The 15,171-nt window shown below is 43.7% G+C and overlaps 1 protein-coding gene across 5 annotated transcripts in view; it reads right to left on the bottom strand.

Annotated features, from left to right (window-relative positions):
* The window catches only part of EIF4E3 (eukaryotic translation initiation factor 4E family member 3), a 136,302-nt gene that overhangs the window by 90,864 nt on the left and 30,267 nt on the right, over positions 1 to 15,171 (bottom strand). For all 5 annotated transcript variants that reach the window (XM_031662780.1, XM_031662779.1, XM_031662778.1 and 2 more), the window contains one exon: positions 531 to 603. Coding sequence is in view for 2 of the 5 variants with exons in the window: in XM_009200341.3 (XP_009198605.2) it covers positions 531 to 603 (73 nt within the window). In the remaining 3 variants the exon portion in view is untranslated. The remainder of the gene's footprint in view (positions 1 to 530; positions 604 to 15,171) is intronic.

The following is a 15,171-nucleotide window of genomic DNA, read 5'->3' as shown; positions in this document are numbered from 1 at the left end:
AGAGATGAAAGGGGTTGATCCATGCCTAATTTAGGATGATGGAACTGTGAAGTGAAGTAGGAAACCAAGCAGAGACTCTCCATCTTCATGCTCCACACTATCCTGCTCTCCCTATGTGACCTCTAAACCTTTAATAACCCTGCAGGGAAGGCGCCACTGCCTCTCACTGATGGGGAACAGAGGCACAGCGAGGCAGTGGCAGAGCTGGAGTTTGAACAGGAACACAGATAAAGATCTTGAAAACCTTTGCTCTTAACCACACTGCAGTCTGCCTTTTGTGTGGGTCTATGAAAGGTTTAGGTAGTAAAGGTTCAGCAGGTGGCCAAGAGAAGAGCAGGCCACCTGACTGTGTGCTCAGCTGGCCCTGGGGTGGACTTGGTCAAGGGCAGTTGTGCCAACCTGGAGCCGAGAGTCAACTCCAGAGCAGAACCCTGGACAGGGGCTGCCAGCACAGCAACAGATTTCAAGGTGGGTGATTAAGAGTCCGATGTGTGCCATGTTAATCCAGTTAGTCCCTCTCTTGCTCTTACCTGTACTGTCTGTACTGTGTAGATTTTCTTCAGATTTGATGCGCACTCAGCTGCTGTGGCACCAGGGAGGGATCTAGGCAAGCAGGAGCAGGACAAAGACAAAACAAGCAGTCAGTGCTCAAAAAACAGTCCACAGTAGAATCTTTCAGGTCTTCCTAAAAATCAGGTCTCAAACCACAGGACTGGACATTTTGGGGATGCTAGTTAGAATTTAAAATGTGAAATCCCTACTTTGTGAAGTCATGTGTTTGCTTCTCCTAAAAATCAGCAGATTTATTCTTGGAAATTTAATAGAAAAAAAGGATAAGTATGTATTAATAAGAAAGGGAATGGACATCTTAAAATCACATTTTAAAACATACCAAAATAACCTACTGGTAACCAAGCATTTTCTCCAGGACTTTAGAAGAGAAACTGTATATTGTACAGATGACAATGAAAATGCAGTGTCCTGGCCTGGTGATATGTTTGAAAACTTGTTAGTAACTGGGTGGTATGCAAGCACTCTTGAGAAACAGAGTGACCATTTGCCTACTTTAAGAAAAGTCAACTCTGGTTTCATATGAATTTGCATGTTACCAAAACACTTGCCTTTAGAAAATACTTTCAGTTCTTTTCTCTGGCTGATTTAATTAGCTCAGGGGAACTTTATGGTCAGACTGCATTAATCTTTAGTTTGCTGTATGTTCCACTAGATGGCAACATACTACAGGTTTAGTCACCAGAAACACCGCAATTTAACTGGTTTTATCAAGCACCGTTGCCTGGGATGGTAAAATGACCGGTCCCATCAAACCTTAGGAGTTCAAGACTCTCAATTCTTGCCACCTTTTCTTTCTCTCTATATTGAATTAGCAGTTCACGCTAAAAAATGTTGGGGTACAATTATATCAGCCTAAGATTATGTTTCATCACACAAATAATGCATGAAAGCCCACATCTGGTTGTTGGTGAGAAGTAAGAAGCTTGCTGAGAGGATAAAGTACCTCAATCACAGCTGACCCACTGGGATCTGGAATCTATAAAAGCAATGCTCTTTACCAGACATTGACCCCAGAGACACTGCCCCCAAGGACCCTCAGTATGTTGTACTTCCTGGACAGTTGCTAAACCGCTGCACACTAGAGACAAAACTCACATGAGCTCAGAGGTGGAGGCAAAGCCAAAGGCCCATGCCCGGGTTGGGATAAGCACAGCAAGGACTACAGTCCTTGAACTATGAACCAGTGAATGCTCCCTAAGAGTTGAACCTGAATATCAAAAATGCATTTATGGCCAGCCGCAGTGGCTCATGACTATAATCCAAGTACTTTGGGAAGCTGAGGCAGCTAAATCACTTGAGGACAGGCATTGAGACCAGCAAGGCCAACATGGTGAAAGCCCACCTCTACTAACAATATTAATACAAAAATTAGCCGGGAGTGGTGGTGCTCACCTGCAGTCCCAGCTACTTGGGAGGCTGAGACACGAGAATCGCTTGAACCCAGGAGGTGGAGGTTGCAGTGCACCGAGGTAGGGCCACTGCACTCCAGCCTGGGTGACAGAGTGAGGCTCTGTCTGAAAAAAACAAAAAATGCAATTCTGAATACCGCTTCCTTATCAGAAGGTCACTAAGGAAGCACAATCACGGACTAGTTTGGGGGAAAACAAGGGACTTCCACTGGGCAGGTGTGGTCCCATAAAGAAATCTACCGTAAAGCACTGAATTTACAACTCAATTTGCTGGACATTGTTTTAGAAAAGCAAATCCACATTAAACACCATGACTACATTTTGCTGTTGTCAGACTTTAAGCCTAAAATAACTATGTCGAAGAGTGTGGCAAAGAATGAAGTACTCAATCAATACCTTGCTAATGACAGTTCATGCCTGGGCCCCTGATGAAATACATCAGTCCACATGGATTGACTGGGCTGTAGTTACTGAAGTATCAACTTGGATAGATATTAAGTTGGCTATTTAACATAGATTTTATGCCTTTTTCAGCTTTAATTATTTTTTAAATGAGGGGAAAAATTTTTTTAAACTCTTAACATTTTCTGAATAGACTGTTAGCATGAAAAATCTATCATTTTAACATTAAAATACAACTCTTCTTCCTTTAACTGACTGCTCTACTACATATGCCCAGTAAACACATTCCTGGATCCCCCAAAGCACACAGGAGAGTATACACAGGCCTTCTTCCCTCTGTGTGTGTTGAGGGGTGGGATTCTAGGGCCCAAAGGGAGGAAATATGCTTTGCATTTTTTTCATTCAAAAAACTGTATATTCAAAAAAAAAATTTTAACTAATTTTTAAAGTTCACTTCAATTTGAAACGGTTTAGAATGAGTATAATTTGAATGTTGCTTCATATAGTATGATGGCAATTTTAACCAAATACAATGTGAGGATAATACCATTTAACCTAGACAAAAAAAAAAAAAAATCACTGATGAAAATTTACTATATATGGTTCTTTTTAAATGCCTCTGTCTCCACAGTCTGGTCTTTTACTCGTATTCCAGTGCAGGAGATAATTGTACCAAGTTACATAGGTCCCCTCAGTTTCATTATCCAGGTTTTTTGAAGAAATCACATTTCCAGAGGCCCTAAAAGGACTCTAGAATAAAATAACAACTAGGAAGTGCTTATTAGTGTAACACAACAGTGTCAATGACTAACATGTAAGTGCCAAATTTTTGCTAGTGTGCTGAGCCTCTGACCTCCGTTGAAGCACTGAATCCCTGCAATCCTATTTATGAAGCTGTCGATATTATTCATCACCATTACAGGTGAGCAGGCTGGTGCTTAGAGAGGTTTGGGAACTTGTCCGTGGCCACTAACATGTGATTTGAAGACAGGTGCCCCATCTGTGATTTCCTGCTCTTCACCCATCACTGCTAAGCTGCCCATTCAAGCCATATATACACTTGCCTTTTTAAATGGAGTTTTACAGTTGACTCTTTTGGTATGTTTTCATCAAGGCCATCATTTTTGCTGAATCCCAATTTTTTTTTGTTTGTTTGTTTATGGGACAAGGTCTCACTCTGTTGCCCAGGCTGGAGGGCAGTGGCACAATCATACTTCACTGCATTCTCGACCTCCTGGGCTCAAGCGATCCTTCTGCTTCAGCCTCTCAAGTAGCTGGGACTACAGGTGCATGTCACCTGTAGTCAGCTAATTTTTGTATTTTTTTTGTAGAGGGAGGGTCTCAGTATGTTGCCCAGGCTGGTCTCAAACTCTTGGCCTTAAGTGATCCCACTGCTTTAGCCTCCCAAAGTACTGGGATTACAGGAGTGACCCATCACCTCTAGGCCTGAACACCATTTTTAATACAAGATTGTATCCAGGTAATATTCTGAGAAGAAACAATATTAAAATAGTCTTTCCAATGGAGCAGGGTAGGGAAGATCTTCACAAAAACCAAAAGGATTATACTCAACAAAAGCTCTATTTTAACAGACTAACACCTGATGATACTGATGTACTGGGATTTGAAAGGAGATATGGGCTGGGCGCAGTGGTTCATGCCTGTAATCCCCGCACTCTGGGAGGTTGAGGCAGTTGGATCACTTGAGGTCAGGAATTTGAGATCAGCTTGGCCAACACGATGAAACGCCATCTCTACCAAAAATACAAAAAATAGCTGGACGTGGTGGTGCACGCCTGTAATCCCAGCTACTCAAGTGTCTGAGGCAGGAGAATCATTTGAACCTGGGAGGTGGAGGTTGCAGTGAGCCAAGATTGTGCCACTGAACTCCAGCCTCGGCAACAAGAGCAAAACTCCATCTCAAAAAAAAAAAAAAAAAGAAAGGAGATATATTAGGCTCCAAAGAAACTCAGTTTCCTAATTTCTTCATGGGGGAGGGTGATTCTGTGATCTTAAAGATTCTTTCCAGCTGCTGGGCACCTTTCTGAATATTCAGGCTTCAAAGTAATAAAACAGTATTGTCGAAAGTACTAATGGGAGTAAGTACTTGGCTGGCCAGCAGAAGGCAAGGCGTCCTTTTGTGAGTCAAATGTGATTCCAACAGTCACCGAAAAACACCAATGTGCCTAAACCTCATGCCTGAACTTCATACTTGTTTAACAAGCAAAATTGGGCCATATCCACAGAATCAATTTCAGAAGAGCAAATAACCCAAGATTTTTAAACGATCTGCCCTGTAAACAGGTCAGTCTGTACTGGACTTGCTGATTCAAAATTGAACTGCAGCTGTATCATCTACGGTTACTGTTTCTTTTCATTTTTTTTTTTTTTTTTTGAGATGGAGTCTCGCTCTGTCGCCCAGGCTGGAGTGCAGTGGCACTCGGCTCACTGCAAGCTCCGCCTCCCGGGTTTATGCCATTCTCCTGCCTCAGTCTCCCGAGTAGCTGGGACTACAGGCTCCCGCCACTACGCCTGGCTATTTTTTTTTTTGTATTTTTAGTAGAGACGGGGTTTCACCATATTGACCAGGATGGTCTCGGTCTCCTGACCTCGTGATCCACCCGTCTCAGCCTCCCAAAGTGCTAGGATTACAGGCGTGAGCCACCGCACCAGGCCTACGGTTACTGTTTCTTAAAGTAGCAGTGCAAGCTGTTCATGGCAAGGCTGCAGCCTGGGCAGCCAGCAGCCACACCTCTCTTCCCTGTCACCTGAGCAGACACTTGTAGCAACTGAAGGTAAATGTTTGTAATGGATGTCAAGGAAGGAAACATTTTTACTGGTATCACATATACAGTATATTCTCATAGATTTAAAAATCTTTTTCTTTCATTCATGTTATAAACCTTCCCTTCCCAATAGAATCCTGGTCCAAACCCTGTCTCCACAGGCCAGGGGTGCTCATCTGAGGGTGATGTTGCACCCCAGAAGAGATCTGGCAATATCTGAAGACATTTTTGGTTGTCACAACTGAGGATGTGCTACTGGCATGTGGTGGGTAGAAGCCAACGCTGCTGCTGAACATCCTACAGTGCACGGGACAGCCCTCACAAGAGAGAATCGCCCTGGCCAGAAAGTCCATGGTGCCCACGTAAAGAAACTCTCCTGGCAATGTGTAACAAATAGTCTCAGGAGCTTTAACATTTATTTAATCAACAAAAATGTTTTGCACACCTTTTATGGCCGCTGGGGATACAATGGTGAATATTCTAGAAAAAGGCCTTTTCCCATAGAGTTTATGTTTTAGAACCAACACCCCTCCTCTCGGAATTCCCCAGGCTCCCAAAGGCAAAGAAACAATGTTCAAATGTTTTTATTCTCCTGGGAGGGAGGAGGTGGGAAAGAAAGCTGAGAGAGGACTATACATGCTGATAATGACCATTCCTAGTAGAAGATATAGGCAGAGCTGTGGAAAATCACAGAACCCAGGAATCAGGACCCTGGCTCGGAATTTTCTGAATCATACGCCGCCCTCCCATGGTATATAGCTAGAGCTGAGAACACAGCAATGGAACAATAAATGCCCCTTGATGGATCAGGTTAAAGAATTTGAATAGTTCCACCAGGGGTTTCCTGTTTATTTAATAATATTAATGTAATAATGGCTCCCTTTTATTAAGCATGTATTATATGAATGGGTTTTGCAGATATTATCTCTAATTCTTACAGCAATCCTGTCAGGTTGGTTTCATTATCCCCACTTCACAGATTAGGAAACTGAGGCTCAGTAAACTTGTTTTTAAGTAGCAGGACTAGGTTCTTCTCCTGGTCTATCTGGCTCTGAGGCCCATGACCTTCCCCTTAAACTAGGCTGACTCCCAATAATAACTGAGCAGTCATTGTCAGCATAGGTGTCCCATAGCACATCTTATGTCATATCCCTCCTTAGGCCCACCAACTGTTCCTGCCTGTCATTCTCGCCTGCCCACCATACATCTAGCCACACTGCTGGCAAAGCACAGAGGCAGAGGTGCAGGAGAGGGCTAGATGCCACTAGAATCCCTGGCAATAAAAATATCCCCAAATGTAACATAAATAACACAATTCAGGAAGACGTGAAGTGCCTGAAAGCATTTTATCCTTTTTCTTATTCCAGAAATGCTGGGCCGCCAATAACTGAAAGACCACATATCATGCTGTACATGCATACATGATCTCCTTTTATCCTCATTAAAACACCTTAGGTAAATAATAGTTGCAACGCCACTTTAAAGCTAAGCAAACTAAGTCTGAAGGTGGTAAGGTAACTTGCCCAAATATACACCATTGGTTAGTGGCAGATCTGGGACTTGCACCAAAGGTTACCTGACAACCATGCCCTTAGTCATTAGCCTAAACTAAAAAGCTCCTACATGACCAATACTCAGCCTGGCACCCTCATAAACACACTGCACCAAGCATGGCCCCCGCTGTCTGCAGCTTACAATCCTCCATTCAGACTTCCCAAATATGCCTTCCCCATTAAACTCCACTTTTAAAGATATAATTGCTGCAGCCTAAGCTCATTAAGAAAGTTCATGGGGACAGATGCCTCTGTAAACACCTAAGGAAATTATCTTAATCATTACCTGGCTATCTTTTATCAGGCCATAGCACCACTTGCAATCCATATGTATACCCAGAGATGCTTCTTAAAAAGCAAAGAAGCTAAAAAGGTTTCTTCGAACCCTGCCTGCATCTTTGCCACTCAAAGTGCAACCAGGCAATGGGTAGCATCACCTGGGAGCTTATTAGAGTGGCAGTCTTCAGGTCCCCATGAGACCTGCTAAATCCTAGGTGATCTGTATGTACATTAGAGTTTGAGACATGCTGGCCTATGTCATCTAAATCAAGTTACCATAAGAAATGCTAACTTGGAAAGTAAAATCTAATGAACTACAGCATCACAAGACAAATGTAAAATCACTATTGTCACAAACGCATTTGTCATCACCCAAAGACATCAAGAAGAAGTTATCCTTAAATGTGAAGGACAGTTCTGTAAAAGCACTTAAATACGGGTTTTCAGGCAAGGGCTCTCTTCTTTTCTCAGCAAATTCTGAAGCAGGGAGTCCTTGGCTTAATCATCTCCCATGAAACTGGCTCTTAGTTTCCTTATTTGTAAAATTAAGAGGTAGAGCCAGATAACCTCTTAAGTCCTGCCCAGCTCCCATATCTTAGGATATGAGAGAATTGTGTCCCATCTGTGTTCACGTTCACAAGAAAGCAGTGTGCAGTGGGGTTAGGGACACCAGGGCTTGAAGTCATACAGCCCTAATTCAAATCCTGTTTCTGTTCTATATTGCTGTGTGACCTCAGGCAAGTTACTTCTCTGGGCCTCATTTTTCTCACCTGTAAAATGTTGCTGATATATCCTACTTCAATAATGTGAACATTTTGTGGATAATTATGTACAGTGTCCAGTCCAGTGCTTAACACAAATGAGTAAATTGTAGTTCATATTAACAAGTTAAAGTGGGAAAAAATGTCTGAAACAGTATGTGGTACAGTATATCCAATTACTGGATACACATGCCCAATACACAGGCACACAACAAATGTTTGCTGAAAAAACCAATGATGACCATATTTCATCTTACGTGAGAGATAATTTCGTTTCAGCCAAGAGAACCCACCTTAAAGGGGAAGACTTTAAAGGCAGAGCTATAACTTCTAAATGCTAGTCTTCCTGTTGGATTTACAATATCGGGCTCAGCTGTCAGAGGGAAAATTTGCACAGCCCAGTTACATGATTAAGTATGCCCCTCGTATGCCATTCACTCCATTAAAGATGATTTCATTTTAATCACTTGTAGATAGATCTGTGGCTTGTGGCTACACCAGCTTCCTGTCTGATCAAGAGTCGCATACAAAAATGGCCCAAGCCCTATTACTGATTGTTAATAATGCATTTACTGAAAATATCTACATCATTTAAAGGTTTTATTTCTGTACGTTTATTTGATTTTGATTTCTCCCTGCTTTCCTATGGTCATTCCTAGTCTATCTTACAGCTCTCTGACAGTAGCAACTGGGGCTCTTTTCTTGAGATATACTAATCCTTTAGTACACAGAGGATGGTTGGAGAAGTACAACAGTGTTAGAGTTTACAACAAAATTCAGAAAGACCAAGCTGTGAACCATTCCCATGACAGATCACTAAATGGTTGCCACGTGCCCTGGGTTTGGAAGTAAGTTAATGGTCTCTGTAATATTAAAAGCAGAAATGTTTTTGAGCAGCTAGTGCCAGGTAAGGACCAGAAATTTTTCTGAGTGTCGATGTGAAAGGTCCTCACACCTTTCTGCAAGAAGCAACCACTGACCTGAGGTGAAAAGGCTGGAAGTACTCTTACGTCAGCGCCTTGCCCTGCCAGATTTCTCAGAGGACCTTTACCGCTCACAAAAAATAAAATCTTGGGCCATTTAGAGCCTACAGGTGCAGGAGGGCAAGAGTGGGAAAAAGACAAGAAGAGTTCAGATGCCAGCCACTCTCCACCTGTCAGTCATGGCCCTTCCATCCAGTCTCCTCCCCAACCTAGTCCCAGGAGGCAACTCAATGAATAAGGATGACTTTGGGGTCCCTTTTGTCAAGCTAGGCCCTACCTTCCCATATCATTTGTTATTATGGACCACACCATTGAAATGTATTTTGAAGTACTGCACCCTTTGGTCCCTCTAGAACTCAACACCTCTCAGAATTCTTCATTGATACTACTGAGACATTCAGCATGTGAGATATCCCTCCTGCGATGACAAGGCCCAAGGTGTAGTCATGTTTGCAATCTTATAACCTGGAATGGTGACTGGTAAATAATACACTCAATTGATATGATCAATACATAGAGCGGTAACTCTCAAGTTTGGATATCTATATAGCATTTGTTACAAATCTACCTTCCACCACTGAGGTCTGAATAAGTAGGTCTGGGGGAGGGTGGGAAGCCTGTACTGTAACAAGCACAGCCAGGTGATTCTGATGGGTGGATAAGGGAATATACTTTGAGAAACACAGACTTGGTGGAGCTAAACCATGATTGGGTGGAGTTGGTGCCAGTTGTATATGATGGTTCACCTTTCTAATGAGAAAAAAAAAAAAAAGTCTGCAAATACTCACTCAGCACCTACTGTGTACCAGGCACCGTAATGTGCACTCCCCAGAGTCACAGACATGAGGCAGTTAGATCCATCCAAGGAAAGGGCCAGTAGTCTGATGTGACCAGGAAGAGTGAACAGACTGAGTGGTACTGCAGAGCTGAAGAGTGGTAGGTGATACGGTTAAAGAAGAGGTGGGTTTGGGCAGGGCGCCTCTAATCCCAGCACTTTGGGAGGCTGAGGTGGGATAATTATGTGAGCCCAAGAGTTTGAGACCAGCCTGGGCAACATAGTGAGATCCTGTCTCTACAAAAAATACAAAAATTAGCTGGGTGTAGTGGCACATGCCTGTTGTCCCAGCTACTTGGGAGGCTGAGGTGGAGCGATTGCTTGAGCCCGGGAGATAGAAGCTACAGTGAGCCATACTTGCACCACTGCACTCCAGCCTTGGGAACAGAGAAAGCCTATCTCAAAAAAAAAAAAAAATATATATATATATATACACACACACACACACACACACATTTATATATATATACATATTTATATATATTTATACATATATTAATATATTTTAAGAGGTGGGTTCCACTTTTAAAAAGCAATATATGAATGTATACCATAATCTGTAAGTCCACAGTTTTCCTTAAAAAAAAAAGGCAGGGAATCTTTTACTGAAACTAAAGGGGTCTTTTTATATATATATGTATGTATATATGTATGTATTTGTAAAGGCCAGGTCTCACTCTGTCAACTAGGCTGGAGTGTAGTGATGTGACCATAGTTCACCAAATCCTCGAATTCAGGCTCAAGCAAATGCCTAGGCTCAAAGGATCCTCCAGCCTCAGCCTCCCAAGTAGCTGGGACTACAGGTTCTTGCCACCAAGCCTGGCTAAATTTTTTTTAAATAGAGACAAGGTATTGCTTGTCTCTATTGTTGCCTAGGCTGGTCTCAAACTCTGTGTTGCCCAGGCTGGTCTCAAACTCCTGGCCCCAGGAGATCCTCCCTCCTCAGCCTCCTACAGTGCTGCAATTGCACAGATGAACTACCACATCCAGCCTAAAGGGGCCCACTTCTAAAAACAAACCAACCACCACTTCACCACCTCTCACAGCTGCTCTGGTAGAAGTGGTGGTGGAGATCCAGAATCCCTATTGTCTGGATCACATAACCTCACAACAGAGGCCCTCTTAGGTGGTAAGAGACATAAAGTAAAAATCCACTGCTATGGCAGAGGCACGTGGCGAAGGAGTTTTGGAATAAGACAAGGTGTATGTTTAGAAGGCTAACCATGCCAGCCCAAGTGGGGGATGCCTGGAGAGGGGCAGAGCTTGGGAGCAGGCAGGAAGCTAAGAGCCGGCTAGGAGGTAACTGGAACTAGACACAACCAGAACCTGCAGAGAGAGGGCACGGAGAGGGGAAAATGGCTCAGACTTGGAGCAAGTTTTCCCAGGGGAATTAACAGTATGCAATACACAACTGGGTGGAGTAGGGTGCTTGAGAGAAAGAAGATTCAAGGATCAAATGGAAATTCCAATTCTGAAAAACTGAATGGTGGGATGGTTAACCAACACGTGGTCAGCAGAAAAGAAAGAGAATGGAGAGAAATCGGCTCAGTCACTGAAGAATCAGTACTGCATTTAAAGTGCCTGTGGACTTCCTGAGCTTTCAGATATGTGTCCAGAACTCAGAAGAGAGCTGAAGGCTGGAGATGGAGACTTGCAAATGATTAGCAGAGTAATGGAGCCACCAGAGGAAGTCACTGCGGGTAGAATTCAACAGCACCCTGTTCATGGTATTCAGTGCAGGCTGACTTGTGCTAGGCTCCAACCCAGGAGCTAAGGATAAGGCATCTAGGACGAAAACTCTACCCTCATGAAGTTTACATTCTAGTGGGAGAAGATAAGCCAATGGTGGTAATGCTATGGAGAAAATAAAACAGGGTCAAGGGCTCGGGGTGTGTGTGTCAGGTCGCTTGTGCCATTTCATAACAGTGGTCAGGGAACATAAGATGGTTTGGCTGTGTCTCCACCCAAAATCTCATCTTGAATTGTGATCTCCATAATCCCCATATATGTCAAGGGCAGGACCAGGTGGAGGTAACTGGATCATAAGGGTGGCTTCCCCCACACTGTTTTCATAATAGTGAGTGAGTCTCATGAGATCTGATGACTTTATAAGCTTCTGGCATATCCCCTGCTTGCACTCACTTGGTCCTGCTGCCCTGTGAAGAAGGTGCCTGCTTCTCCTTTGGCTTTTACTATGATTGTAAGTTTCCTGAGGCCTCCACAGCAATGTGGAACTGTGAGTCAACTAAACCTCTTTCCTTTATAAGTTACCAAGTCTTGGATAACTCTTCGTAGCAGTGTGAGAACGGACTAATATGGAAGGTCTGAGAATGTGACATGTGAGCAGAGGCCCGAAGGACAGCAAAGAGCAGGGCAAGCACTGATGGAGGCGAGAGCACTTCATGCAGTAGGGGGCGTCAGTGGCTAAGGTCCCTGCTTGGGATGATGGCGAAAGAGGAAGGGCACCGATTAGCAGAAAGGGCATGGCAGAAGGGAGAGTGACAAAGGAGAAAAGGGTCCTGGGTGGGCAGGAAGAGCTGCAAAGCTTTATGGGTTACTGTAAGCCCTCTGGCTTTTGCTCTGGGGACGGGAGTGGGAGGTGGTTACAGATGACTCCAAGATTTTTGGGCCGGGCAACTGGAAGGATAGACTTGCTCTTAACTGCTCTTATCTGAGACACAGATAGAAGGAAGCAAGTTTGGGAAGGCAGTTGAGGAGGTAGTTCAGTACACGTTGAGTCTGGCTGTGTATTACACTGGACATCCATGGAGACAAAGGGGAAGGAGCACTGGATCTAAGAGTGTAAGGTTTTGGGAGCCACCAAAATTCAGGTGGACGTGAAAGCACTGTGACTGGATGAGACCCCTGGTGTAAATGGAGCAAAGAAGAGGCCTGAGGCCTGAGTCTTGTGGGAAAAAAACTCAGAGGGAAGGGGGTCACCATAAGATCAAAAGGAAGCAGTTAGAGACATATAACCCAGAGTGGCTTCCAAGAATCAAGACAGGATAGTTTTAAATATCCAGAAAAGGGGAGAAAAACTCTTCAGCCTGTACCCCCAATCTAAAATTACCTCCCTCTGGCCGGGCGCGGTGGCTCAAGCCTGTAATCCCAGCACTTTGGGAGGCCGAGGCGGGCGGATCAGGAGGTCAGGAGATCGAGACCATCCTGGCTAACACGGTGAAACCCCGTCTCTACTAAAAATACAAAAAACTAGCCGGGCGTGGTGGCGGGCGCCTGTAGTCCCAGCTACTCGGAGGCTGAGGCAGGAGAATGGCCTGAACCCGGGAGGCGGAGCTTGCAGTGAGCCGAGATCGCGCCACTGCACTCCAGCCTGGGTGACACAGCGCGAGACTCCGTCTCAAAAAAAAAAAAGAAAAAAAAAAAAAAATAAAATAAAATAAAATAAAATAAAATTACCTCCCTCAAATGCTGAAATCCTTAGCCATACAGTCTAATTTTTTAACCAAATAAGGACTTATTGGAGTTGGCCATTAAAAATACTAATAACTTTACTGAGTAGTTCTCCAACTCATCCAGTGGGGGGAATGAATTTAGGTTTCTGGCTTCCCAACATGGAATTCAGACAAGCTGCTCCAGAGACTGTTTGTTGGGGTGTGGGAATGGGGAGGGGTTGGTAGCTGGGGAGCATGGTAATGACAGTATTAGTAGTTTACACTTAGGAAGCTCCTTATACCAGCTGGCACCTGTTAGGTGTTGCACATCATGTCTCTCATTTAATCCTCAGAACCACCCCGTGAGATATAGCCTATGACTATCCCATTTTACAACGAAAGTGAGGCTTGGCGCAGCTAGGTGACTTGCTCATCAGCACACAGTAGGCTGGAAGGTAGGACAGGCCAGGAGGTAGGACGCCAAAGGAGAGTTTTAAGTAGCAGGAGGCCTTTGCATGCTATGGAACTCAAAAACGGATGTCATCTTGCCAGGTGGACACTGGCTATGCTGCAGGGAAGGCTGCGTTGGAGGGCTCTCCTGACAACCTCACCAGTCTCTAGAATGTTGCTTACCTGGGGGGAAAAGTTACTAATGAACTTCTAGAACACAATGTGTTCATAACCTCAAGGGAGAGAGGGGCACCTTACATAAAGGTAATGGATTCCCAGAGAAGTAGAAAAAGTTCAATAAAAATTATGAGATGATTGATCGGGCAAAATGAATTCATATGTACAATATTGGAACTCATTATAATTTCTAAATTAACAGCCATTTCTATTAAAGATCTGGACACTGTGACAATAATGTGTTTCATTTGATGATCGACCTTCAGAGAACAAAAATGTGTAAATCAATAGTAAGATATAGTTTGTGTCTTCATTAAAGTTACTATAATCTTAAGCTACTAGTCTTAAAAGATTGCGTTATCTGTAGTATTGACATTTTAGACGAGTCCTTAAAAGTGCTGTTCCTAAATGTAAACTAATTTTAGACCTGTTAAAAAGAAACTGTCTTGATACTGTTTCCACCAGTCTGCAGTATTCACAATTTAGACCACAGGTCCAGGTTTAACACCTTGAAAACAGATACCAGGTAACAATAGCACAGTTGCAGCACACCTATGAAAACAGACACATGATTTCATTCTGCTAAGGTCTGCCAAAAGCACTCTTGTTATGACAGTATAACGCTCTCTTCACATCCCATAATGAAAGTGAAAATGTTTTGAAAGACTCACTCCATCTCCCCCACCCCCAACTTTTTTGGGTCTCCGGCAAAGAAAATGGCAGCAAGTGACAATTCTTATAGATGAGTGCTATAAGAACCCAAAAGGAAAAAAGAAACGAGATTGTCTTCACTTTTTAAAAAAAATCTTGCAATCATTTTACGCAAACCCTTTTCAAATCAGGTTTGTGTGTACCAAGCAAACTTCTCAGAACAGTCACACATTTCTTCCTAACACTTAGCCAGAGCAGACACGGTTTCATCAAAATTTCCAAATGCTCTTGGGACAACCTTGAGGTGTCATCATTGGGCACCCACTGCAGGGCAGACACTAAGAAGGGGCTTTGCATTCATTCGTGTATTCATTCATCAACAATATCTGGTATTCTTACTAGAGACCAGGCACAGTTCTAGGTCCAAAATGTCCAAACACAAAAAGCCACTGCTCTTTTATCCTTAACTGAGGGAAGTGTTGAGGAGCTGGGGAGACAGACGGAAAGTAAACAAATTCATATATAATAGAATCCGGCTGCATTAAGCATTAGGAAGAAAAAGAAGGAAGGACAAGAGAATACAAAACGATGGAGCAAGGTTTCTATCTTAGATACGGTAGTCAGGGGGCCTTTCTGAAAAGATGGCACCTGGGTTGTACCCTGAGAAAGCCATAATTCACCCCCTTCCTGACAAGGTGAGCTGCTGTTCATTACTGAATCTCCACCGCATAGCAGGCGTGTGGCTCCACCGTACGTGTTCAGGAAATACCTGCCCAGTGGATGAGGAATAACTGGAAGAGGAGTCCACGGCAGCAGCGGCCGGACACGGGGTGGGGGCGCCCGATGTGCAGTAATCATTGCACCACCGCACACCTCCCAAGGGATGGGCAACTTTTCCGAGCGCTGTCACAGCTGAGGTC

Source organism: Papio anubis, chromosome 2, assembly GCF_008728515.1.
Source record: "Papio anubis isolate 15944 chromosome 2, Panubis1.0, whole genome shotgun sequence".
NCBI classification, from domain to species: domain Eukaryota; kingdom Metazoa; phylum Chordata; class Mammalia; order Primates; family Cercopithecidae; genus Papio; species Papio anubis.
The sequence above is the reverse complement of the archived record's forward strand: the minus strand, read 5'-3'. Positions and strand labels throughout refer to the sequence as shown.